The following is a 26,603-nucleotide window of genomic DNA, read 5'->3' on the forward strand; positions in this document are numbered from 1 at the left end:
CATTCCCCAAGCATATATCACAACATACATATCTCTAATGCATCATCATACCATCAAGGCATCAATAATCATAATCACATATATGATCACATAATATATCTCAACCGAACCAAACATACCTCATCTACATAATTTCACCCAAAATTATCAAATTTCACACTTCAACTTCTCAAACCTTATTATTCAATAACCAACCTAATCATTCATATATTCATTATCTGAAATTCATCCAATCACTTGTGCCATCATACAATGCACACATCGACTTACCTTTCTTACCTCTTTCCGGCCTCCGGCCCAAAAATCACGGCCTCCGGCCCAATTTTCACAATTTAAATGCATAAACCACAAATCAATACTCATTACCCAGTACATCAAATTCTCAATACACCAAACATACAAGGTCACACAATTCTCAACCCAATCATTAATTCACATTACATATCAACTATGCATATTAGCACCAACCATTTACACAATCCAAACTTAATCCTAGGGGCATCTAGCCTAGGAATTCTCATCACAACACACGGTACTTAAATGAAACTTAAACCGTACCTCTTGTAGCCAAACCAATTGAGCCTCTTCTTTGGAATTCTTCACCAACCTTAACTCCAAGCCTTACCAAAGCTCCTCAAGCAATACCAATCTCCCAATTGTGCACCAACATCACCAAATACACTAACATAACCAATGTCACATACATACATCAACCTAGGGCTCATAAAAATGACAAATCACAAGGGTTTGAGCACTTCTTACCTCAGCCCATATGAAGTAGGGATAGAACCTACTTAGAATCCATGTTGGAGTATCCCTAAACACCCAAAATCACAAGATTTCAACAATAACTACCCAAAAACGTGTAACAGTGGAGAATTTCGAAAACTAGGAAGAGATGAATAAAATAATCACCACCAAACTTAGATAGAATTATAGAGGATGAGAAGAGCAACGCGTGGCCACAAACGGCTCGTCAATCGGAGCTCCGTAGCTCAAGTTATGGTGGTTTGAAGATCAAAGAGAGTTAGGTTTTCTCTCTTCTCTTCTCTCTTCTCAATTTCAGCGCCCCAACCCTTCTTTGTAGGATAAAATGAGCTGAAATGCTCATAACTAATGTTTATATATGTTGGGTCTTGGGCCCACTTAGGCCCGGTTCACTTATTTTTGTCTGTTGGCCCAATTTTGGGCCAAAACCTTTAAGATTAGCGCTCTAAATCGCACTTTAAATATTTCTACATTCCCTAATTATAATTTCTCATTTCTTAATCTCATTTACTCATAATCAATTTTCTCAGCTATATTACCAGACAGATCTCAGTCAGTACTGCCGGTCAAAATTCCACTGCGCGCTTTTACGCAGAAAACTATGTTTTCCGACTCGGAAAAATTCACTGAATCCAAATATCATATTTAAATTATCAAATTCCAATTGTCAAATCTTCCAACCATATTCGCTCCTATTTAACTTATTATTTAATTAATTTCGGTTAGACTGGGTATTACAAGTGAACAGTCCCAGAGAAATCTAAACTGCTAACCTAGTTAGCCATTCATGATGTTTTGTCAATAGAGGTCTTTCATACCACAATGGTCTATCAGAATCGCACGTGTATGTGTCCCTGATGTGATGAAGATCATAGAGCTAGAAACGATTATGCACTATTTGCTGCAGTGCTAAAAGGTGCAAGAGATTTGGGAGAAATTAGACCTTTCTATTTTGCAGCTCGGAGGGAATATGTTTCACGGGTACGGATTGTGTTATGAGAAAAAAAATACTTATCTCTTACTTTTCACGGGTACGAATTGTTCGAACAGGATCCTTTCGATCTCGACAGCTTTTTCTAATTCATAATATGATTTGAGCATGATTGTAAAAACTGAATCGGATCGGTCAATTCAATCAAAAAACCGGTAAATCGGACCATAAACTAATTCGATTCGTTTCTTAAACTATTCAAAGATGAGAATCAGTGTGAACCGATAAGAACTAGCAAAAATCGGTCAAATTCGATGAGAACTGACAAAAATCGAATCGATCCAATTGGTTCGGTTTAGTAACGCCAACTACGCACTCTATGGTACTTCATTGTACCGCTTGTCCACCTGTGATCCACAGAAGAAAGTCAAGGAACCTCCCAGTTGTAGTGTTTCTAGCACGCCACTCTGTCACCGTACTTCTCAATGTTATATATGACAAAGGCTAATTACATAGTAAGCCCTTAAATTAAATAATTTTATAAATATCTAATTTAATTTTATTTTTGTATTTTCTACTTTTCGAATTAATTATATTTTTAATTATGTACTATTATTAATAGAAATATAAACTTTACTAAAAATTTATTAATTTACTTTATCTATTTTAATGTTAGTATTGTGATTAAAGTTATCTGTTTCGATACTAGTATTGAAATCTATTGATATTATGAATTGTTATTCTTATTATGTCAAATTAAGATATTATTGTAGTAGTACTAACTAATTTTATGTTTATCTTTGTATTAGTTGTCTTTAAAATTTGAGACTTGATTGTTCTTAAAATGTTGCTGAAGATATGTATTATTTTAAATTTTTAAGTTTTTGACTATTTTTTATTTTTTATTTATGTGAGACCGATTTTATTGGTTCAACCAATGATTTATCGATTGAACTAATAAACCAATAACTTGATCGGTTTAATATTAGGACCTCCTAGCTTGATTTTTCGAAGGTAAATTGTGGTGTTATAATATTTGAGGAAGCTCAGGTAGTAGGATTTGGTTGTGTGCTGAGAAATCATGGTGGTGATTGGATGAAAGACTGTCTCGAAAATATTTCAATGTGGAGTATCATAAGAATAAAACTCTTTGCAATATGGAGAGACATGATCTTAGCTTAGGAGTGTGATATAAAAAATATTATTTATGAAACTAATTTCAAAAAAGTTTTCATTGCTGCTCAGAAGAAATCAGCTTCAAATGATAATAAGGAGAATGCAGATATACTGTCACATATCCATTGAATGCTTAGAAGAGTGAGAGGTTCACTTCAGTTAATGATGCGTAATAATATTGTTGACTTGATGGCAAAGTATGGGACTTGGAGTCCGAATAAATATACCAAGTGGCTTGATCCTCCCATCAACATTCTTGAAGTCTTTTGCCAAGATTATGACACTGGTTGAGTTTTAGAGATCTTTTTATATATTTTTTTTGTTTTGTTTTTTTAGACAAAAAAAATATCTCTAATAATTTAGAAACATTTTTAAGAACTAATTTAATCAGTAACATGTAGTTTAATAACTACACTTTTGATACATTAGTTCTCCAAACTTTTATAAGAACACCAAATTGAATATATGCAACTAACAATTTTTTTTTTACCATATACTCAAATAGGTTTTTTAGAAATTTTGTATGAGACATTTTTGTCTTTAAAAATTTTGTATTTTGTTAAGATTCTTGAACTTTATAAAAATAAGACATAATTTTTTTCGTCACACTTTTAAAGATCTATTTGTTCAAGTGAAAACAATAAATTTGACTAAAATAAAAATTTATATGTCTTACTTTTTTAAATTCAGTGACCTAAATGTAATAAAATTTTCTTAAAAACAAAATGTCCGAAGTAAAATTAAAGCCCATTTTAAATATAGACTCATTTTTTTTTATGAACTAATTTCTATATCTTTTATGAGATAACTTAGTAATTGGACAGACAAGATTACAAGAATGTGTCTCCAACAACTAGGCACAAAACTAGGATAACCCATACTTAGCCGCACGGGTATTTAGGTAACAAAGAAATATTATATTCAAATTTCACCCTCTCTCGAAGTGATTAGTTCATCACCGACCCCAACCCAAAAATTTAGCCACCCAGAAATATTAAAAGAAAAAATCCATACGAGGATCTCAGCATCAGCTCCAAGAATTTGTACATCATGGAACTTTAATAATCTAGACATGTATTTGTTTGTTTTGTATCCATTGCTATTTAATTCGAATACGACTTATGTATGTTATCTTAGTATAGTGCTCCCTTGTTTTCTTGTTTTGTTATTTCTTCTCTTCTCTTCTCTTGTCATATTGAAAAAAAAATGTAGAAGTTAAAATAAATATAGAATATATTTCATTTGCAAAGATACACCAAAGTGTAATTTGACTGGAAAAGTCTTTTTCCCAACATTGAAACCGTCGCAATTCATACCAACACTTTTTTTTTAACCTTTTTTATTTATTTTTTCATGTGTGTGTACTATAGATTTTGATGTGGTCCTTACCTCTTTTTATTTTCTTTTTTTCATTAATCATGTTAGGTATTAAATAGAAAAATATGTTTACATGTTCATGTAGCATGGTTTTGTCTTCATATCGTGGGGCAATTTGTATAACTTTTTGAAATCTCCACTTAATTAGAACTTAAAAGTTCATACTTGAATGGACCACATGCTCTGATATTGTTGATGTGCTGCACTGGATTTAAAGTTCTTAGAAGTTCGTGGGATAGCATATCTAGTGTAAATAATAGAGTGAAATAAATTACACTAACAATAAGGAAATTCTTCCGATATCCTCCTAGCTAAATTATTTTTTTATTATGTATAATTCTAAGATAAATGTATATATTGGTTCGGCTAAATTATGATTGAATGTTTAATTCATTTATTTGTTTAAATATGTGTTGGTAATTCAAATATCATTTTGTGTATGTAGTAATTTATTAGCCAACAACAAATTCTCAAATAAAACTTTAATTCGTAAATAAAATTTTAATTCGTAGTGAATTATTTCTTAACCGATCATGTTGCTAGCTAGATATCATATGAAATTAAAACGATGTACACTCAGTTAATGAATGAAATAATTTTTTTTATATATATTTTATCTAAATATAGAGTATTATATTTGAACTAAAATCTAAACGGTTGAAAAAAAAAAACTCTAAAAAGTTAATTTATCACATATTTTATTTTTATAGAAGTATAGAGTTTGACAATTATTTGTCTAATTCTAAAGTACATCTAATAACATTCCAAAAATTATTTTTATCCAAACTTTTAACTTTGAGTTAAATTGATTATAGATGTGATAATTTCAATGGTTTAAAGTGTATATAATAAATCTATTATGTAATCATAATAAATTCGAGGCTGGTGACATGGCAACCGGTAATTGATAAGGTGGAAAAAAAGTTGAGTTTGTGGAAAGCAAAGGTCCTCAACAAAGCAGGTAAGCTGGTCCTTATTAAGTCTGTCCTGAATAGCCTACCTATTTACTATCTCAGCCTATATAAAATACCAAAGATAGTGACAGAGAAGTTGATTTCCCTATAACGGCAGTTCTTGTGGAGTACAGAAGATGAGAGGCACGGGATACTGCACGTGAAATGGGAGGTGATAATGGCTCCCAAGAAGGCAGGTGGATTGGGAGTTGGCGATGCAGTGATTCGAAATACAGCATTGCTTTTTAGGTTGTGGTGGAGGTTTTTCAAAAAAGACTGTCATTTATGGAAGAAAGTGGTTTGCTCCTGTAACAAGATGGATACTGCTGTGATGCTGGGCGCCCAGCCTGGACCTACAAGAGGAGGTCCTTGGAAAGATATCTGTCAGCTACAAATAAGCGAGCCGCAGGTGAGACAAAAGATGATCAGATGATCAGAGGGATGGCTATGGACCTCGGGGATGGCAGAACAATCCGCTTCTGGGAGGATAGCTGGCTACCTAATGGGGTGTTGAAAGACTTATTCCGATCCCTAGGCTCTTCTTGGTTTCAAACCTTCATGAATCTGTTATAGGCAAATGTGGGTTTTGGGATGGGGTAGAGTGGATTTGGAGTTTCCAATGGAGGCGAGAATTGTTCCAATGGGAGTTGGATTTAGTAAACCAACTTCATGTGATATTACAATCAGTTAAACCCGCAACTGAGAGAGAGGATAGAGTGGTATGAAAATTTGATAAAACATGTGTTTATTCAACTACATCCTTTGTGCGGGTGGTGCAGGCGAAAACTCTTCCGGAGGAAATCACAAACTATAGCTTTACTAGCGCGGTTTGGAAAGGGTTTGTCCCTCCGAGGATTGAGCTTTTTTCTTGGTTTGTGTTGGTCGGTAGGGTGAATACCAAGGATAGACTGTGTAGACTACGGGTTATTGATCCGAATGACAATTTGTGTGTGTTATACCGTAAGTCTGTGAAAACTGATTTTCATTTGTTTCTTACTTGTGAGATCACTTGGCAGGTGTGGTGTGCTTGGCTGCTTGCCTTTGGACGGCAGTGGTGCTTTCCAGGTACACTAAAGCACCACTTTAAAAGTTGGACGAACTCATCACCAAGGAAGGTGGACAGGAAGAGGTGGTTTATTGGGTTCTTTGCTGTTATATGGACAGTCTGGCTAGAAAGGAATGACAGGCTCTTCAGAAATTAGACTTCAAGTGTGGTGGAAATTATCAACAGGTCGTTTACGTATTTGGAGGAATGGATTGGTGGTGAGCCCTTTGGTTATTGATGGCCATACCGAAAATGACTAGGAGTTGTGGTTTTTACTTTCGATGGTACTTTTAGCTACTTTTATTGCTCCACTCTATTGTGTAACCCCTTTACTTCAAAAAAAAAAAAAAATTATAAGTTACCTACTTACCTCTAATGGAAAAGATATGAGAACAATTTAATTACAAATAACAAAATAAATCCTTATTGTAAAAATGAGCAATTCATTAGTGAAGAAGATGAAAACAAGAAATCCGCAAATTGTTGGATCAGAATCAACCCATAAATAATGTAACAGTCAAGGCCATCCCTAATAATAATTAAGTACATAATAATACAAAATTTGTAGCTGTCCTTAAAATCTAACTATCTCAAATCGACTAAATGTCTTGTCCTTCAAATTCATAGTTTTCAATTTTTCATCCATTTCATCTCACATATTCCAATTATACCATAACCGTCTCTAAAATTGAGTTCTGAATGCATAGTCTCTAGACTCCGTTTTGACAATAACTCACCAAACGGAGAAATGATGATAGCAAGAGTCGATAAGTGATTTGACAGAGAGAGATAGAGAGCAAGATTTAAATATGGAAGAAACTTGAATATAATTAATCTCACAAGTCACAAGATCAATTTAAAAATAAAATAAAAAATGTAATAATTTGTCAACAGCAAGAAACTTGAATCTTGTTAGGCCGCGTCCTTAGATTGGCCGTTTGGGGGAAGTTGAAACCTTGTTTGACATCGGAGATGAGGTGCTGCCTAAACATGGCTATGAACGCCTCCACTCTCTCATTCAGCTCCTCTTTTGAAAGCGCCGCCACTGCCTCCTCCTCCTCCTCCTCCTCTTCTTCGCCCTCGTCCTCGTCCCCGTCCATCTTTTTGTTGTTGCTGTCATTATTTTCACTGCACTCCTTACTTTCTTCAGAAGGCGGCGGGACACTATCTTTTTTTAAATGAGTTTTGATTCGTTGGATACGGTTTTTGCTTTCTTGAGTCTGAACACTCCATCTCGGTTTCTTAGTAGACATGAAGAAAATGGCGAGTAGGATGACATTGAGAAGAAGGAAGACCCAAGCGCGCCATTGCTCAACAAGAAACCTCTTCAGACACACCATTAAAACCACCGTACCTAGTGCGAACGCAACGGTATGTACGCTATCTTCGTTGCTGTTGTGTTCTTCTTCCTCGCTACTGGTTTCTCGAGTATTAGTCTCACACTCCCAACTCTTGAGCACCTCCATTGTTGTTATGTTGATGGTGTAATAGATCTGAGGATTTGAGAGTATAAATTAGTGTGAGAAAGTGGGAGTTGTTGTGGAGAGGAAGAGGAAGAATGATGGTGGTTTGTTGGAGGTGTGGGGGACTGAATAAGCACAAATGAGAAATGGAGGGGTCAAGTTTATTTGAGAGAGTGAGAGAGAGTGTGATGTGTGAGTAATGGTGTATGCTTGTGAGGGAACAATGAAACATAATACAAACAAGGCCTGCTCATGCTGCACCACACTGCCACACAACAGACTGCTATCTTTCATTTTATATCTTCATTGCAACCTAATCATTTTCTTCACTCTTGTAAGAGGAAAATTTTCTAGCATAGTTATCTTAATTATATATATTTTATGATTAAAATTAACGGGTAAAATTATTAAAATATCAATATTTTTGATAGAATTTAATTTTAATGTAGTGTAAAATAATTTTATATTGATCGTGTGAATAATCATCTAAAAGAGCAGATATAATTATACAATTTTGTAAAACACTTTGCGCTATCAGTCATAAATCGTATAATTAAGTTAGATTATTTACACTATACTATGTGGATGCTCTCTTTTACTAAATATTTGTAGGTTTGTAAGTTAGTGTGTGGATTGGCCTTGAGGCGTGCGCACAAAAAGTGTGATAAGGTCGTGGCATATTGGCACATAGTGGGGGTAACTGGTTCTACAATTCACTCATTGGAAGTTGTTGCAAATTGCAATATATTATTACTAATAATAAGTAATGTTATTCGGAGAAAACTGTCATGGTATATTGTCCCTCTACTTACTACTTAGTGCTATAGCTATATTTAATAAATATTTTTACTATAATCTTCAAAGTATTTATTTTGGTGACTAAAACTAGCATGATGAAAATGAGTAAAATGTTCTATCTTTTAATAAGTAATCTACACAGATCAAGCAAGATTAACTCTAACAGAAAACACATGTGATGTTAACAATAAATGAAAATAAAGAAAACAATGTTGAATTGAAAAGTTAAACAAGAAAAAAGGCACAATCACAATGATGTAGAAGTAACGGGAAATGGATCCTCTCCAGTTTTTTCAACACTTGACAAAATACAGTGCAATCTCTCACCTTTGATTTTAATAGTGGGACCAAAAATAAATAAGAGAGAGAATATGGTCAATGGTTAGATTAAACACTGCACACCATCCAGTTTTTTATTTACTGGAGAGGATCCACTCCCGAAGTAACGCTAGTGAAAAAAAGCACCTAGAGAAGTGAGGAATTGGAATGGAATCTGATGATACTCATCAAAGGTTGAATTGAAGGCTGAAGCCTTTCTATATGTTTTTGAGAACATGAGATTATTAATAAAGAGCACTAGAAGTTATTGGATGAAAGACAAAAAAGGGAATTGAAACGTGATAGACCAAAAGCACGCTTGATATGATATATATGCACATATAATCACAAAGGGTCCCCACATGTCCAATGTCCAATGTTGCAAACCTCTAAACTTTAAAAACCTTGTATATCCTTTTTTCCTTTGTCTCAAATTCTTTTATTAGAGTACAAAGCTAAGTCTAACACCCCTCTCTTTTGGTCCCAATGGGGTCTATTAACTTTATAATATAACATATTTGTTTTTCAATTTCATCAGTTTATATGTACTAGATGATAAATTTGTATAGATGCTCCAAAAGTTGCCAATGTATGTGTTACTGTGTTAGAAAGTTGATGGGTTATAAAGTTCTGCTATGAGATAAGAACCCTCCTTGAGGCCCTTTTCTTTTTTAAATTATTATCATTCAAATTGTTGAGACATTGCTTTAGCAATTTTGAAAGAGAAAATATTTGTGGTTATGTTTGTAACTGTGGGATCTTGGATTTTGCAGCCTGACAGCATGATTGTGGTTGAGAAAACTCAGCTATGATATCATAGATTCATGTTATGCATGTGAAGATTTTTTTTTTTTTTTGTTTCTTACCATATTTTCTACTAACCATGTCAACGACTAATCCATCACAGATTTAAGCTAATTTAAAGGTTTGTATTTGTCCAATGAGTTGAAAATTTTGAAATATTTCCTATAAAGTTATCTGTATTTATTCACAACAATAATCAGTTAAAAATGTCATTTAAGATAAGAGTTTATATTAATAGTATCCTAAATTCTTAATAAATCAAATTAATTTTTTTTAATTGGTTTTGGCCATATTTATATGATACTTTATGATTGATCAAGAAATTTTTAATTTTTTATCAAGTATTTTTTTTTTGTCCACGATATTTTCTAATTCGATAGACTTTATTAATAGATCTTAATGAATCAAGGTTGAGATATTTTTGGTACTTCATATCAAAAGTGGGTTAACTTGAAAAAAGAAAAAAGGAACCAAGCGGATATCCAAACAAATTTTGTTATCAAAAAAATAAAAATGAGTGAAAGTCACCCTAGTTTTAATTGAGATATCCCCTATAGTAGAACGCATAACACTAAATGACCTATAATTATGATAGTATTTGCAAGAATCAATAAGTCAAATTATCAACTAATTCATCCGTTTAAATAAGTATCAATGATTTAAATTCTATAATATTATTATATATGTAATAATCTATTAGTTATAACTCATCACAGACCTGAGTTAGGAAATACAGTAAAAAACCCCAAAAAAAAAAAAATTGACTGTATTTGAGAGGCAAAATAATACCGAGAGTGAAAGCTAATTATATATCATAAAGCAGTTCAGCAACTTCATTGATAGTACTACTTTACAAGGCTTAACAAAGCCCTCAACTTTGATTAAAGTTTTAACAGCTCCAGAAATTCAATCACCAACATAGTCTATTCTTAACAATTACACTTGAAATTTGACAACTAAAATTAGCTCAAGTTTCATTCTGCCATCAGTAAGACTTATCTACATATTAAGTTTGTAATTAATTATGCAGAAACTTGAAATTATTAATAAAAAACTGCAGAACAAGTTACATTACTCTAGAGAAAATTGCATACAGTAGTCAAGTTTAATTATACTGACATTTTTCTATCTCGGGATAGAAATCGAGGGAAAAAAAAAAAGAAAAAATAAATTTTATATATATATATATATATGGGCTAGAGTGACTAGCTACTATAACAGAAAACTCAATTGTCAATGAGACCATGTTATGCTTCAGTAGAAATTAGAGGAAGCAAAGATGCAAGGAACTTGAAATTTCGAATGGAGACTAAGAAGCGCCTTTGAGTTTTGATTTGCTTCAGTTGCAGAAAATAGTTGAATCCTCATTCCTCATGCCTTGAGATCACAAATTGAATTATTGATATCAGCACCTTTTTGCAGACAAAGATATAAAAGCTGCATAGAGAAAATGAATAGATTCAGATATGAGTTCAGATACTGAACTATCTGAGGGGAAGCAGCAGGTGTGAACAATCAATATGCAAAAGCACCAAGACCTTATATAATACAGACATTTTGAAATTCATCTTTAGGGGTTTTTACTTCTTCTTTTTTTTAAAGAAAATTTCTGATGTACAGATTTATGTTAATCGACGGTCCCTTTATTGATTAGTTTAGAAAATTGTAGCTCCTAATTCATATTCAATTTTTCATGCTTGCACTCAAAATTCAAAATGCACAAGAAATCATGGTGACAGACCTGATGAGCAACCTCAGCGAGGGATCGAATATCTCTCTAGAAGGTTTATCAGATTTTCTTCTCAATCCTCTGCTTCACTGTGCTTTTCTCGGAACCAGTCTGTGCATCTGCAGTTCCCAAAGATTCCTTTTTTCTTTTCCTTTGGAAAGTATACTTCAGAAGCCTCCCAGGGGATCCACCATTTTCTTCAAATGCTTTTGGATTTGCCAAATTAATACTCAAAGATGGAATATCAACAATCTCAACTTTCGCCGTATTACTCAGACCTGCTAAATTCTTTGAAGTGCTCCCTTCTAAATCGTTATCCTTCTCAATGGCCTTCTCTAACAGTTCATATTTATTAACTGCCTGTAAATTTTCTTTAACAGAAGCAGATTCATGCACAGGTCCTACATTTGTCAAGGGGGGAGTAGGCATCATCCTCGCAACATATTCATCGTAGCTAGGCTGCTTAAGAACAAGTGATGGTTTACAATGTGCAGAAGCAGAAGATCTGATTCTTACATGTCCACATCTTTTATTTCTTTTCAATTTGCAAATGGCACAAAGCTTGATAGAAGGTAGAGAGCATGCACCTTTGCTGGATTTACATTTTTCACCAAGATGTATTCTACAAGATGAATGAAAGCATGATCTACAATATGAAAATCTCTTCCTTGTTCGACTTTTATGGAATTTGACATGTTTCTTCATCTCCATTTTCTTTGCTCCGGTACATGGGGCACTAAGTCTTTTCTTTAGACAAATATGTTGATTGTGCTCCTCTCTAGAGAGAAGCTTCTCATCCAGCATGTTTCCTTCCAGTGCACAGACCCTCTGAGTACATCCATTTTTGCAAAGTTCAGATTTCTTGCTTCTCATGATGATGGAAGCAAAATCAGGTTTACGAGCATAGAAATCTTCTAAGTTAGGGATGCACAATTGTTCTGATTGTTTTGGCAAATTATTGCAGTTATCATCCACAGGCTTCAAAGTCGGGGATATGGTCTTTACGTTGCAATTTGTGATATGATCTTGATCTTGATTAGGAGAGGATACTGAAGTCTCGGGTTGTGCATCCTCTTCAACAGATGGAGCGCGATTTATGTTTTGCTCATCAAAAGATTGGATCTGACTAATCTTTGTCTTCTCTAACTCGTTGTATACTTGTTTTAACTCTATCCTAAGATCCGTTATAACATCCTCTGCCTCATTCAATTGTGCTTCAAGCTCTTCAATTTTTCTTTGCTGGTTAATTGACGCTCTCTCTGCTTCAGCTGTCTGCATACGAAGAAAACATTGTTTATGGTACTTTGTCTCTCTGAAACAAAAAACAAATGCAAATATTTGAAAACAAATATACAAAAATTATTCCTCAAGTACATTCACATTTATAATCCAAGCCATTTAGTAAACAATTCTTCTTGCAGAGGACTCAAGATGTGGAGAGTGTGGCCTCCAATCCTCCATTAAACTTTTAGGATTTTGGTTAGTAGGTGCAATTATATTAATGCCATGAATAACTCCGAATTCAGTTTCAACATAGGTAAAAGGAGTGAAGGGACAGGTTTGAAGTATAAAATGGACAAAACTTTACCCTTCAAGTCCTTCTCTTTCCGACATGTCCCTTCAAAACCAAAACTCGCAAACACATGCAACCCAAAGCAGGATGACATCTCACCAGACAAGCAGCAAAATAAAATTTTTTCTTTCATGATTATTAAACACAAAAGAAGAAAGGAGAAAAGCCGGGGCAGTCCTGTAGAGAATCAGTCTGCTCATACTTCATTATAATTATTATCCGAATTTGACAGATTACTAGTTATCCAAAACATAAGTAGAAAATAACTGGGGCACTACTGGAAGATCCCATGTCAGCAATCAGCTACCATAAAATTTTAATCTGTAAAGGTCCATAAATCCGTTGTTATATCTTTAAGTCTTTAATATATTCTATTATGCAAATTCTTTGTTAACATATGTTGAAATTCAACTTTGCTCATCAGACTGTAGGGGGCAAATTCTTAAGAACAGTTAGTTATAGAAGCTTGACAGCTTTTGACAATTCAACTCTCCTCAGTCCTCACCTCATGTGTATTTTATGTGTAAGTGTAACAACCTTGATACATATGATTTATATGCTTCAGCTTGGAGCAAACATTATATATTACTGGATATATTTAATTTCAGTTTTTATCACTAGCTTCCTAGATTCCTGTTCTAGATTAGATATTGCATATATATATATATATATATATATAGGAGATTTAGTTTATTTTTCTAGTAATACTACATTATGTACCAAAAGAAATTAATATTTTAACAAATTCATTCCTGATTAAAAAAGAATATAAAAAATATTGGGTCCCTAAATAACCATGTTCATAAGAAGTTAATCATTTTGCTCCAAACACAGGGATACAAGACAGACGAAAGGGGGGAGATGGCAAGATTATATGAAAAACAAAATTAACACTACAGTTCACCGTTCGAAAGCCACAATGAAGGTAAGCAATTTGACAACAAAACATTTCATTCTAATGCACCACAAAGAACCATCAAAATCTGTATCCATCAAACCACATTTGATACCTAGGATCTTCCATTTCAGACTCATAATTAAACTCAAAGGATAGCCTGGTGCACAAGCATCACACATAAATGCACCGAGAAGGTCTGCCTCCAAAGAATGTGTAATGTAAGAAGCTTAACCTTATAATTACATCAACCACACAGCTTGAACTAGTGATAACAATGTAGCTATGAACTCCATCATAACATTTTTTTTAAGATTAGTCCCTTTTATCCTCATGTCAACTATTTTTTGGATTTTTTCGGTTTCTCACATATCATATAACCAGAGGAAGAGTGTGATCTCAACTATCAAAGTCTCTAAAGATTAAAAAATAAAATAAAAGAGCATCAGCAATCAAACAAAAACATCAATTAAACAGTAATAGTAAGTATGAAACCTTTGCATCAAGCATATGCTTCAATCTAAGCATCATTCGAAGCCCCTCTTCTTTGGTCCATTCGAGTTCATGGCGAAATCCATGGATCCTCCATTCTGAAGCCATTACCCTGACTGCGGCCTCTTTTCCAGTGTTAAGAATCACATCTGCATAAGCCTTCTTCAAGGCGACCAATTTCTGTGTAGAAAAAGAAAAACTAAATTCTTACGCAACAAAGGGTCTCCTACTTTTAAAAGAGCTTAAGAATTATGAGCTAAATAAGTTTATACAAAACTAAATAAATAAATCTTTGAATTTCAGATGTTGTAGAATCAAACTGAAAAAAAAAAAAAAGTGAACATCAAAGTTAGTTAGTTAGTTAGGTTTACTTTTTCTTTATTTCATTTACCTGAGTTTCTTCTTCTAGCTTTTGCTGCTGCATCATGAAATTGGAGTTAGGTTCCGTTACAGTTTGCGAGAAGAGAGAGGGTTCTCTGTATGTTCCCTCCATTGCGGTTTGTTTTCGCTGGCAGCTACCAAACAGTGAATTTTGTTTTCGGTTACGGAAATCAAAAAAAAAATTAGAGAATGGGCGTGTTGAAATGGTGGTTTTACGAATATACCCTAGTTAATATTTTTCAAATTGGAAGATCGCGTTCGGCGTTTCCATGGACAGTTACCTGTTAGTAATTGCAAGATGGTTTAAGTTTTCTGGTTGTCGTCGCTCCATTTTTCTGGTGAACGACGTCGTTCGGTTGAGTTTTGATTTGAGAGCCTTTTTTTTCTTTTTGAATTTTAATTTTGAGTTTTTAGTTCACTTAGCCGGTTAGCCCGTTGTATCTGACGATCTTCCCTCCATTGCTCTTTGATTTTACAAATCTGCCCCCGCTTGGTGGTTTTCAAAATCAAGGCGCGTCTCCAGTCGTTACCTTCAGTTACTTATCAATTGATTATTGTTTTATAGTTTGATTGTCTTTCTTTGATAGTTCGATTTGTTGAAAACATTATTAGGGTCTGTTTTGGTAAAACCTTCAAACCTTTGGAAAGATTGTTTGTGCTTTTTAAAAATAAAACTATTTTATATTTAGTAAATTAATTTTACGTTTAGTAAATCAAAAAATTCATATATTTATACTTGTAATTTTAAAAAGTTAAAAGTACTTTTAAAAATAATTAATAAAAATTTTTTAAAATTAACTTGTATTTATCAAAATTAAATTATCTAATATAATTTCATACATTAATTAATATTTAAATTTAATTCTTACATTAATGTTTATTATAATATTTTTAAATTTTAAAAATTAATTTTACCAAACACATTTATTATTGCTTGTACTTATTAACAAATATTTTTTATTTATTTATTTTTTTTGTTTCCAACAGTATCCCCAATCTGACAGGTCAAAAACTAATCCGTCGCAGATTAGAGTTCCATTTAAGGATCTATCACTGGCCAATGAGTTGCTGCACAAAGCGGGATTCAAACCGCCGACACTTATTTAAGCGGACGAGTGAGCTGACCACTCGACTAACCCAAGTTGGTTATTTAATTTATCAAAGATGCTACAACTTTTTAAAACTAATTTTTATAAACTACTTTTCAAAAATAAAAACTTTACCAAACTAAGTCTAGCAACTTCTTATGCGTAATTTCGAATCCAAAATTTCTTATTAAAAAATTGTAATTCTTAAGCCCAAAAATAAGAACCGAATTCAGAAATCTATTCGCATTACCATGACCTCGCCTAGTGGGAAAAAAGATAGCCTTTGTTTCTCTTTTTCTTTTCTTTTTTTAGCAAGAAAGAAGCTCAATCCATCCAAAAAAAGTATTGAAAGCTGAAAGGTTAAAATGCATCTTCAATCTGTCAGTAGAAAGCCCTTTGGTAACAAGTTCACAGACCAATTCTGCCCTCTATTTGACCACTGTATTCGAAAATGGAAACACAAACCATTCACTGTATATAACGTTATTATTAGGATTCTTTGATTTGACCAGAAAATCCAGCACCTCACATTCATAGAGAAAAACATTCAAGTTGCCCAAAGTTTGAAGCAGTATAACAGCCTTATGAGTGAAATTTGCAAAATGGCTCTGATAAATGCCACACCAAATGTTAAGTTACCGCATAAACGAAGTTAAATCTGAGGTAAATGAGTTGGTGGATCAGCTGGGATATCTGCACTTGCCTGCCATGTTAACACGAAAGTCGATTCAGTAAACTTCTTAAGCAACAAGATCATAGCAGCAATATCTTATGGTTTTAGTATTATTGTCAACCACTAAAGTATGATTCGTGTGTTATAACTACAACTTTAGGTGAACTCTCAAATTTGATAACCTTGTTAATAGATAATTATTTGTCTCAGAAAGAATCAGAAAACAAAACTTATCTTATTTCTTGGGAAAAATATTTGTTGCCATACCTGAAGATATCTTGTTAACATAGTTGTAGTACTGAAATTAAAGCCTTGAATTGGTTCCTTCTTTGTACGCGACGCATTAAGTTGCTTTCTCACTTGAGTAGCTAATGACTGCCACGGAAAAAGAAAAGATCAGGATCAGTATGCAATGAGAAAATTGAAGTTAATTACAAATGCACATACACAATGCTTATTTCATTAAAACGAAACAACTATGAGAGCATATTGTTCTGCAAGCTCAAGAACTAAGAACATTAAATCATCACTAATCTAAATAATACACACCTTCCCCAGTTCCACTCCCCATTGATCAAAAGAATTGATGTTCCATATGAAACCTTGAACAGCAACTCTATGTTCATAGATTGCTAACAACTGCTCAAAAGCAAATAATATTAGTAACAAGAACTCGAGTTGTACACGCCTCATTAAAGAAAACCATTTGCTGAATATAAACTGCTTAACAATGGAAAACCCAAATCACGATATTCCAAATGAAAAGCAGATTGCAAGAATATTCAACTTCCCATGAACAAGAAACAATGTTTTCGCTTTATTTATAAATCACAATCACAATAAGCAGATGGGGCATGAACCTGTCCAATATTATAAGCATTCAATGATGGAAGCAGAAGACTGACAGACGGCCGATTGCCAGTGAAGGTCTGCAGGGAAAAAAAATGCAACACAAAGGGACCTACTTATTTTGTAACTTCAAAATGTAATACAGGAGCATTAGGGAAATTACCTTGTGTGCCACAAGATGTGGTGGAACATTCTCTTTTTGCAACTGTTCTGGTGTCTGTAAAAAGATGATTAATTGTAAGCCTCAAATTAACCGAAACAATTTCATGTGATATGTTTGACATTAAATCTCTGCTGCTGAATTTTATTTTTCACTTTCTTTGACAACAATGCTATATAGCACGATAATTATCATAAAAATGCAAACATTAGAGTAACATGATAATCTCTGTGTGAACATGTTAATCTAATTGCTAGATATTAAAAATAATAATCAACTTAAACACTTCATTAGGAAAGGGATCTGATGATAGGAGTGGACTAAGATAATATAAGAGAGACATCATGAATATACCTTCCCATAGGCAAGGGCATCTGGTTGTGCAAAGAAATTTGACATTAGCTCATCATGATTGCTCACTACCTCACCTGCACGAAGCAAATCAATTATAAATTGTGTTCTCAAACACAGAATAAAAGCATAAACTTCCAACCATCAATCATTTATGATAAAAATTTGATCAATGAAAAAATAAGGGGAACTCTACCTTTCAGGTAAACAGGTTGCTGACTTTTCACAACTCCAATAAAATCACAAGGAATAACACGGCCCTACAAATTATAAGACTTGATTTAAACAGCAAAGTTCATTCAACAAAGAGATAAATCTAAAGCTATAGTAATGAGCAGGATGTAAGGCATGCCACAGAACTATTGTTATTACTAATTAGACTACAGGATAGTTAGTAAAAATAGATTTTAAATTCTATGCACCTTCAGCACAAAACTCTTTTACATTGACATCCAATCTGGTGCTGCCACGTAAGTATCTTGTTAACATAGTTGTAACACTTTCATGGAAAATTTTTATGGATTTTCGTCCTCATCAACCATAATAATCAATTAAAACTACATATTAATGTTCAAGAAACACAAACTAACATTCAAATACAAATTATAGCAAAATATCTCTACGTGTATCACCTGGTGTATAAGTTGATAAAAACTGTGTTGCCCGTTTGTTCCTGGTTCACCAAAATCAATCTCACCAGCCTCAAATGGTAGAGGTACCCCATCAATAGAAACTCCCTTTCCATTACTTTCCATGCTGACCTAATTTCAAACAAACAGAAAATATAAGAACAGAAAAAATAACAATAAATGCGCCTGAGGCTTCAAATCACAAGGCTGTAACAAACAAACCTGTTGAATGTGTGGGGCAAGCTTCTCCAAGGCTTGAGAATAAGGTAAGATAGCCTAAACCAAAATTTTTGTTTGTCAAAAAATGATTGATAAAGAATAAAGAGATAGAGAAATACTTTTAATATAACAGAACATTAGGTACTCACTCTGGCAGGATATCCAAGGAATGAGACATTCCATACGCTCAACAACCCGAGAAGCACCTGGGGCATTGACATTGTTATTGATCATGTCATCTTCTTGCACTTGTTAAAGAAACATCTTTAATATTCATCACTATCTACAAAGCAGTTGTTTTTTCAAAGGAGAGATTACTTGTTACACTGTAAAAGTAACACATTTTGGGTGCAAAGAATCCTATATCAAATAAGGTTGAGTAAGCAATGGATGAAAATAGAGAAGATCAAAAGAGTGAATTTAAGGGAGGTTGCAAAAAAAGAGAAAAAAAATAGGAGATTAAATGGTTAATGAATAGGAAAAGTATGATTACGAAAAGGGAGTCATAAATATTCCTTTCTCCTAATTGATTTGAGCTCTACTACAAAACTCTGTAATTATTACAATGTTAAAATTCCATTCTGTGAACTCCACCTAGTAGCTTAATCTTTAGGTAGGGTTGGTTCAGACAATCACTTTCTAACATGTTTATAATAAAATAAACAAATGGCTTAAAGTTGGTGTAACAACATATGCAGGAGTTCCACAAGTGTAATTAAAACAACAGAGAAAAGGTGGTTAGTTAAGGGGCTCTTACAGGTATATTTTTTTCAAATGGTTCTGAATGCACATGTTGATCAATACTGGAAGCTCCCTTTAGAAACCTTCACAAAAGAAATAAAATATCATGTACAAACCAAGAACATGGATATGGCCTACACTTATGTCAAATAGCACAAAGAAATTAATAAGTGGATCTCTTTAGTGCCTTCGAATTGACGCTACTCCCAAGAGTACACCATATTATCGTTTGGTTGATCATACAGAAATATCAGAACGAAATATTAGAACATTTTAGGCATTGTACATGACATACTATCTGTTATAACAACATAGAGTTACAACAATGTTTTAGAACCATACAGATTGAGCAAGACGATTTCTGAAAGCATAGATTCACAAAAATATATAACTTATTTTGACATCAAACACCCTTTTATTATTATTGGCAACAACATTAATAAGCCTTGTTCCATCGGGAAAGATCAGCTATATGGATCAAACAATTTCATAATACAATATCGTAGATCATATTTAGGTTTAAACCATTAATAATTGAGTGAATACCCCATCCGGCCCCTGACAATTATCTCGAAAGGACAACGAGGCCCCCAAGAAAAAAAAACACCCAATCCGGCCCCTGATAATTTTTTTTAAGGACTGATTAGCCCCTGTGTCAAAAAAAATAACATTAATTTTTTTTTGGCACAGGGGCCTCGTTGTCCTTTCGAAGTAATTGTCAGGGGCCGGGTTGGGGTTTTTTTTTTGTCAGGGGCCGGGTTGAGGTTTTTTTTTTGTCAGGGGCCTCGTTGTCTTTCGAGGTAATTGTCAGGGGCTGATTTGGGTTTTATTCTTAATAATTTTGAATTTATCCGTTATGGCTTTTGTATATCTCACATTACCTCTAGCTATAGAATTACTTCCCATTGATCTAGTCTCCTTAATGCGGCCTCTAGAAGCCTTTTCCATACATGTCAAAAGCACCTAGATAGGATTGTCCAATTTTCTACACAAATGGTACTACCGCAACTCCCTTTCTCCAATGTGCTCATTTCTGATTTTATAACCTATTACAAGACCATATGCATAAGAATAATTAATTTTTCATCTACTAAGTCATCTAAAGATGTTTGATCCATGCCATGAAGATTGGGCACGTTAGAGTGATGCCTGTTGAAATAATGGTAGCTCATCCCAGGTGATTTGGACATGTTAGAAGACCAGAAAAAGTACCCAGTCAAGAGGGTAGATTAAAGGAGATAGCCCAGTGGTTAATGAGGTGATGAGAAGAGAATTTCTATTTATTTATTGAATTTCATTAAGATGAGGAGAAGGATAATACAAGGTGAACAGACTAAGTTCAGAGATGAATCATGATATGGTGCAATGGTGTCGTTTGATCATGTAGGCAACCCTACCGAATAGAACAAGGCTTTATTGTTACTGTTATTGTTTCACCTAAAGATGTTGATTTTGTCTTCTTTTCTAATATAATGCTAACTAGAGAGCATTAGACAATAAGTGCCAAGACTTCCAAAATAAATGAATTAAGCTACTGAAAAGACCATTATATCAAATACTAAATTGCATACTTCTCAATTACTGGGAAACCATATTGTATTGATAAAGGCAATACTCCAACAGCACTGCAAACTGTAAGCAACATGAGACAGAAGCCAAAATCAGAAACATTTAGTAACTCAAATATAGCTATTTAAAAACTAGAAATCAAAAGAAGTAGATAAATACTTACCACTATATCGGCCACCAACCCAATCCCAAAATGCAAAAGCATTATTAGGGTCAATGCCAAACTTTTCCACAAGCTGCATTGAAGATGAGAAGAAAAGATAAAACAGGCTGAGCCTAAATAATTGATAAATAACTCTATACTATCAAATGCAAAAAGCACAGAGCATATGAATATACCGTAAGATTAGTACTGACAGCAACCATATGTTTTGCAACTGCTGAGGGCCTGGAGACAAAATGTAATCATAAGCCAGTTAGAGCCTTAATAGCACTAGTCTCGAACATATAGCCTTAATACTTCACTTACCCGAGAGCAGATGAAATCCATTCCCTGAGTGTTCGAGCATTCAACATTGTTTCGGCAGTTGTAAATGTCTTTGAAACAACCACAACTACAGTATTTTTTTTATTAAAATAAATTAAAAAAAATCTTAAAAGTAAAATATAAAGGGAAAAAGGAAGGAGAAAAAAAAAAAGAAAACTAGCTACCTAGGGTTGTTTCAGGATTTAATCCCGTGATATTTCTGGCAACATCAATTGGATCAACGTTTGCAAGACTGCATAAGGAAGCAAATGCAAGAAGAGGATGGTTTTATGATATGGTATAAATGTAGCTTTAGCACAACAAAGTTCAAACAGCACATATCACATAATTGCAGTTACAGTATAACAACCAATAATAAACAAACAAGGACATAATATAAATATTAAATCTCTACCTTTGCCATTAAATGGTACATTGGCACATTAACACAGTTTAAGAGAGCCTCAAAGGCTCAAACAGCTATCTAATTTTGTTAACGAACCCACTCATGAGCACGGTGCATCCTTTTTGGCAAGATAATCAGCATTGCATAAATCACAGGGTACCATTAAATGAAGATTCTGGAAAAGGTCTGGTATAAATCTAAATCACCATTGTCACCACTAAGTATGAGACAGAATAACAGTGGGGAGGTGCAGGGGAACTGTGGAATGTATCTCAAATGTTCGCATAGACATAATTATAAATCTAGAACCATACATGTAGTAGTGTTAAAAACCAGAATTTGGGAACCAAAACAATATTAGAGACTTACAAGCGCAGCTGACGTCCTCTTGAAGATTCACTTGCTTCAGGATCTGTAAGATGTAATACATAAATATATACTTTCAACATTACTACTTGTTTTAATATAAAATGCATTGTTCTTATGTTCGTATGTATATAGAGGCATAAACATAAGTATAAATACTATGAAGGGAAACAATAATAATATAATGCCACTAAGAGACCAGAAAGCATCAACAACCTGTTTGTAGAGCAGTGTGCACAAAAAGTGGGCCTAAGAAGCTACCACCAATACCGATGGCAACAACATCCTTCAGTTGCTTTCCTGTAGCTCCAACCTACAAAAATTCAATTAAAACCCTCAAGTTAAGAAATGTCCATATATGAATATTGACAAGTATATTCTTACCCAAGATCCACTGCGAACCCGCTCGGAAAACTCCTTTATTTTGTCCAGCACTTTCCAAACATCAGGGACAACATTCTTTCCATCACTCTGTATAACAGCATCCCTTGAAGCACGAAGAGCAACATGAAGCACTGACCTATTCTCAGTGCTATTTATCTGAAAGTCAAGTAAAAGTGACCCCCCGGAAGATGTTATAACTCGAAAAATGAAGGAAATGAATCCATAATGTATATATGCATATGCAGAGTTACAAAGATTCCTGGATTAGAGGGAGCATTTCAATGAAGGGGCCAAAAAAATAGTAAGAGATTTATAAAACGTTAAGTTTGCCATGAGTATAAGTGTGGAGCCCATTGGACAAGCACACAAGCACTTACATGCTCCCCATTGTACATTCGGCCTATCTTCTGTTTCAGGGATGCAGCCTACATCACGCCAAGGGAAAAAAAAATAATGAGTTAACTTTGTTTCAGTTTAATGATTGACTTTTCTTTAAAGAGAGGATCATCCCAAGTGGCAACAGATTTTTTTTTCAATAAAGAAAGAAATAAATTGTCCAAATACCTAAAAGAAGTGAACTGACCTCAGCCAATTTGAAGAGTTTTCCCACTGTTTCAAGGGTAGCCTGCTGTCTTGAGTAGTCCAATAGAATCCCATCAAACTCCCTTCAAAGAAAGAAAATCAGAAGTTTATAAATCACAATATTATCACATTGGTTTTAGGTCAGCTTAAAAGCATGAAATATTTCCAAATTGTGGGAATGGCAAACTCTGTATTTACTACAAAATGAGAAAAGAAGAAATCATCAGATTATGACTTCATAAAATGACATACACAGTCATGGACTGGGATCTAGCATCATCACGCAATAAATCTCGCAAATGAGTCTTTTTTATGTCTGCGACATGGGCCTACACAAAGGAGATTCACTTAATAGAATGTTTCACAATATTTCTGCATTATGCATGTCTAAGAAATAGTTTTCCTATTACCTTCAACTCCTTCCATTGCTCAGTGTCAGAGATTAGCGTGGAAGAAGCCATTTTAAATTATGACTGATAGATAGCCTGCACAAAGAAATTTCAAAAACATGTTATAGGCCAACTGTCTTTGAACAACTTCTTATCACAATCCTACAAGTTTTTTGCACCAACTGAAGCATGATGACACATTTATAGAGTATGGAAAAATAGAATCAAAAGCAGGTGGATTAGAATATATAAAATATTAACATCAAGGCGATGTACATAAAATGAAACTAACTATAGGATTCTAATTACTTGCATGACAACTCAATCTTAGCTTACATATCTATCAAGGAAATAAATCCCCGAGAGAAAATACCTTAAAGAAATGAACTTTAAAAGGATAGTTGTAAGAATTAATCCATAAAACCAAAGTAGCTGTAATTAGGATCATTTCAAGAAATTCTATGAGGTAACTCTTTGTTGACTTACCCCAATGAAAGCGATAAATTTCATCAATCCAGCCGTAGAATCATATCATATTATGATGCTAATCAAGCTTACCAAATTTTAGAAAATTCAGACATCAATAGATATGTAATCTAATATACATAAAAGGGTAAAAGTAAAGTGTTATAATGATATATCAAATCAATTCCAGCTTTAGAAAATTTTATTAGATTGGTTTATATAGTGAAATGTTGGAATTCAACGGTTGGATCGATGAAATTCATCTTGCATAAGAAGTTATTGACAATGTAAGTGAACAAGGGTTACCTCATATGTTTGTGTGTGTGTGTGTGTGAGAGAGAGTGTGAGAGAGAGGGAGAGAGAGAGAGAGTATTTCAAAATAGAATTTTGTGGAATGATCCTAATTACAGCTACTTTGATTAATCAAACAATAGCTTCCTCCAGCAGCATCAGCACTATGAAAGAAATAACATATGGTAATTGAGAGTTGAGACACAGATAATTCAAACGCTAAGCACAGTTAAACAATTTAACACTAAACAAAACTCTAGTTTATAGCAACAATCATCATGACAAAGAAGGTCCATTTTTAGCTACTAACATAGTGATTCAACTGCTACAGAAAATGAAAGAATCAGCAACTAAATCATCAATCAAACCCATCGGAGCATTTAGCTAAACACCAGTCCCAATAAAAAATCCCAGTTAAGCTGTTAATCATGATATTTAAATCAGTTATGATCCAATTCTGAACATAGATTTCCACCAGAATACGGAACATCAAGTTATGATCGAAACCTAAATTAGTGAGAATCACACGCACTTACACACTCACTCAAACACGCCAAATACTGAATAATATCAAATTTCATAGAATCCATCAAAACATGCAACACTGAATAATGCAAAAATCGAAAGAACAGAACAGAGAAACGGTTTGGTCCAAACCTGGACAAAGGATGCAACTTTGAATCGAGAACAGAAAAATGTGCGCGTATAATTAACCTTAGATTGTGATTTTGGATATGGAAGAGTTATCAATATGAGGTGAAAAGGTAGCGATTATTAAAAACAATTAAAAGAAAAAAAAAGGTGGATTCAATGTCTGTGGACAGAGTGACCTTAATAGAGATTTAGGGTTAATTATTAATTAGAAATTTAGAATCACTTGTTTTTTTTTTTTTTTCTTTTCTTTTGTTTTTTGCTTAACAATGGATCGATGGCACACAGATTCTCAGTTTCACAAAGACAATAAGACAACGCAGCATATGAATATGAAATTTAATTATTGGATTAATTATACAAGTAATGCTATACATCTAAGTCTTTTTGTTAACTAAATTTTAGTTTAACATAACAAAAATCAGTTATGATTAATATTATTTCAAATTTTATTGTTTAATTTACAAATCATCGTCACTGTCTATCACAAATAAGTTGTTCTTCACCACATGACGAACAACAGAAATCAGAATTCTATAATATAACTTTTCTATTCCGTTTTATTCCATGCAATTCCGATTTCTATAGTATGGTATTTTAAAAATCAATAAGATTCCTAAAAGGTTTGCTAAATAAATTTTATTTTTTTTAATCGTGCCTTTATAATAACTAGAGTTAAAAAACTATTTTCACTAACCATTGTAAATTTATTTCTATTGATCACTCCACCTTCTGATCCTATTTTTATATAGCACACACTTCTTAGTAAATTGAATTGATTTAATTCGATCTAATCAAATGCATGACTTTGCTAGTAAATCGAATCTATTATATTTGATTCTTTTTTTCCAAAGATAAAATTTTTATTCAATTTAACTTGAGAAAGAATAAAATGTCCAAATGAGACCATAATAATTCAGACAAGAAGGGAAAATTCCAAGGCTCAAAACAGGAGTAAATCCCTAAAATAGTCCTCCGGATTGGGCCCGTGTACCAATGTTGCCCCTCAGTTTTCAATTGCTCTAAATGTACCCTCCGGATTGAGCTCCATGCGAAATACAGGTCTTTCTACCCAATTTCGGCATGACTCAGCAGCTGGAGCGCTAACCTGGCGGTACCACCTCCACGTAGGACGCCCAAACAACGTCGTTTTGCTTGTATGGGGTGAATGAATTAGAACGGTGTCGTATTGTCATGCAGGGGTATTGAAAAGGTTTCTTGGGGAAGGGTTGTTCATTTGTTAGTCTTTCTTCTACTTCTCTTCAAACGTTTCTTCTCCTCTTCGTCCAAAGAATGCGGTCACGGTAGGGCACGTTCTTGTTAGTGATTTTCTGAGTTCATTGGCAGGAGAAGGAAGGACGCCAACCGTAGGAAGTTGGTGAACCAGAGGGTATCATCATTGTGAGCATCGACAAGGTTAGCACTGCAGTGACGAATTGAAATTAAAATTTTTTTTTTGGGTTTTCATTGATGGGTCTTTACTTGAGTTGTTGATTGAGGTGATTAAATCTTCGTTTAGTGTTTTGTTGAGATTTCTCTGTTGTTAGGTTTTTTGTGGTTACTATGTTAGCATGGGGTTTGGGTTGCTCTGTTCCTTTTCCAATTTCCGATGGTAGAGGAA

The 26,603-nt window shown here is 33.7% G+C and overlaps 3 protein-coding genes across 4 annotated transcripts; all 3 read right to left on the reverse strand.

The window, feature by feature from the left end:
* Positions 1 to 7,058: 7,058 nt before the first annotated feature.
* LOC107621922 (Putative membrane lipoprotein) lies at positions 7,059 to 7,838 on the reverse strand. The gene has a single exon (XM_016323886.3). The coding sequence runs from the start codon at positions 7,714 to 7,716 to the stop codon at positions 7,138 to 7,140; it is 579 nt and encodes a 192-aa protein (XP_016179372.1). The 5' UTR covers positions 7,717 to 7,838; the 3' UTR covers positions 7,059 to 7,137.
* A 2,820-nt stretch (positions 7,839 to 10,658) lies between these two features.
* Positions 10,659 to 15,154, reverse strand: LOC107624488 (uncharacterized). The gene is made up of 5 exons (XM_016326978.3): positions 14,985 to 15,154; positions 14,714 to 14,837; positions 14,326 to 14,502; positions 11,375 to 12,634; positions 10,659 to 11,070 (listed from the first exon to the last, which is right to left on the reverse strand). Exons 1-4 carry the CDS (start codon positions 15,032 to 15,034, stop codon positions 11,423 to 11,425), a joined length of 1,563 nt encoding a protein of 520 aa, XP_016182464.1. The 5' UTR covers positions 15,035 to 15,154; the 3' UTR covers positions 10,659 to 11,070; positions 11,375 to 11,422.
* Positions 15,155 to 16,136: 982 nt separating this feature from the next.
* Positions 16,137 to 25,312, reverse strand: LOC107622735 (Sugar isomerase (SIS) family protein). Of its 2 annotated transcripts, none has more exons than XM_016324745.3 (24): positions 24,989 to 25,312; positions 23,597 to 23,671; positions 23,439 to 23,515; positions 23,188 to 23,269; positions 22,982 to 23,029; positions 22,605 to 22,760; positions 22,437 to 22,533; positions 22,224 to 22,266; positions 21,634 to 21,701; positions 21,452 to 21,536; positions 21,322 to 21,370; positions 21,146 to 21,218; positions 20,985 to 21,045; positions 19,430 to 19,496; positions 18,822 to 18,878; positions 18,676 to 18,729; positions 18,457 to 18,585; positions 18,021 to 18,084; positions 17,828 to 17,901; positions 17,477 to 17,530; positions 17,325 to 17,393; positions 17,014 to 17,103; positions 16,732 to 16,839; positions 16,137 to 16,494 (listed from the first exon to the last, which is right to left on the reverse strand). In XM_016324745.3, the coding sequence occupies exons 2-24, from the start codon at positions 23,645 to 23,647 to the stop codon at positions 16,444 to 16,446; spliced, it is 1,707 nt and encodes a 568-aa protein (XP_016180231.1). In that variant the 5' UTR covers positions 23,648 to 23,671; positions 24,989 to 25,312; the 3' UTR covers positions 16,137 to 16,443. The 2 variants fall into 2 exon arrangements, with proteins under 2 accessions (XP_016180231.1, XP_088340076.1); XM_088483950.1 differs by lacking the exon at positions 24,989 to 25,312 and adding an exon at positions 24,642 to 24,725.
* Between the last annotated feature and the right edge of the window lie 1,291 nt (positions 25,313 to 26,603).

Source organism: Arachis ipaensis, chromosome B10, assembly GCF_059453495.1.
Source record: "Arachis ipaensis isolate K30076 ecotype BB chromosome B10, ASM5945349v1, whole genome shotgun sequence".
NCBI lineage: Eukaryota > Viridiplantae > Streptophyta > Magnoliopsida > Fabales > Fabaceae > Arachis > Arachis ipaensis.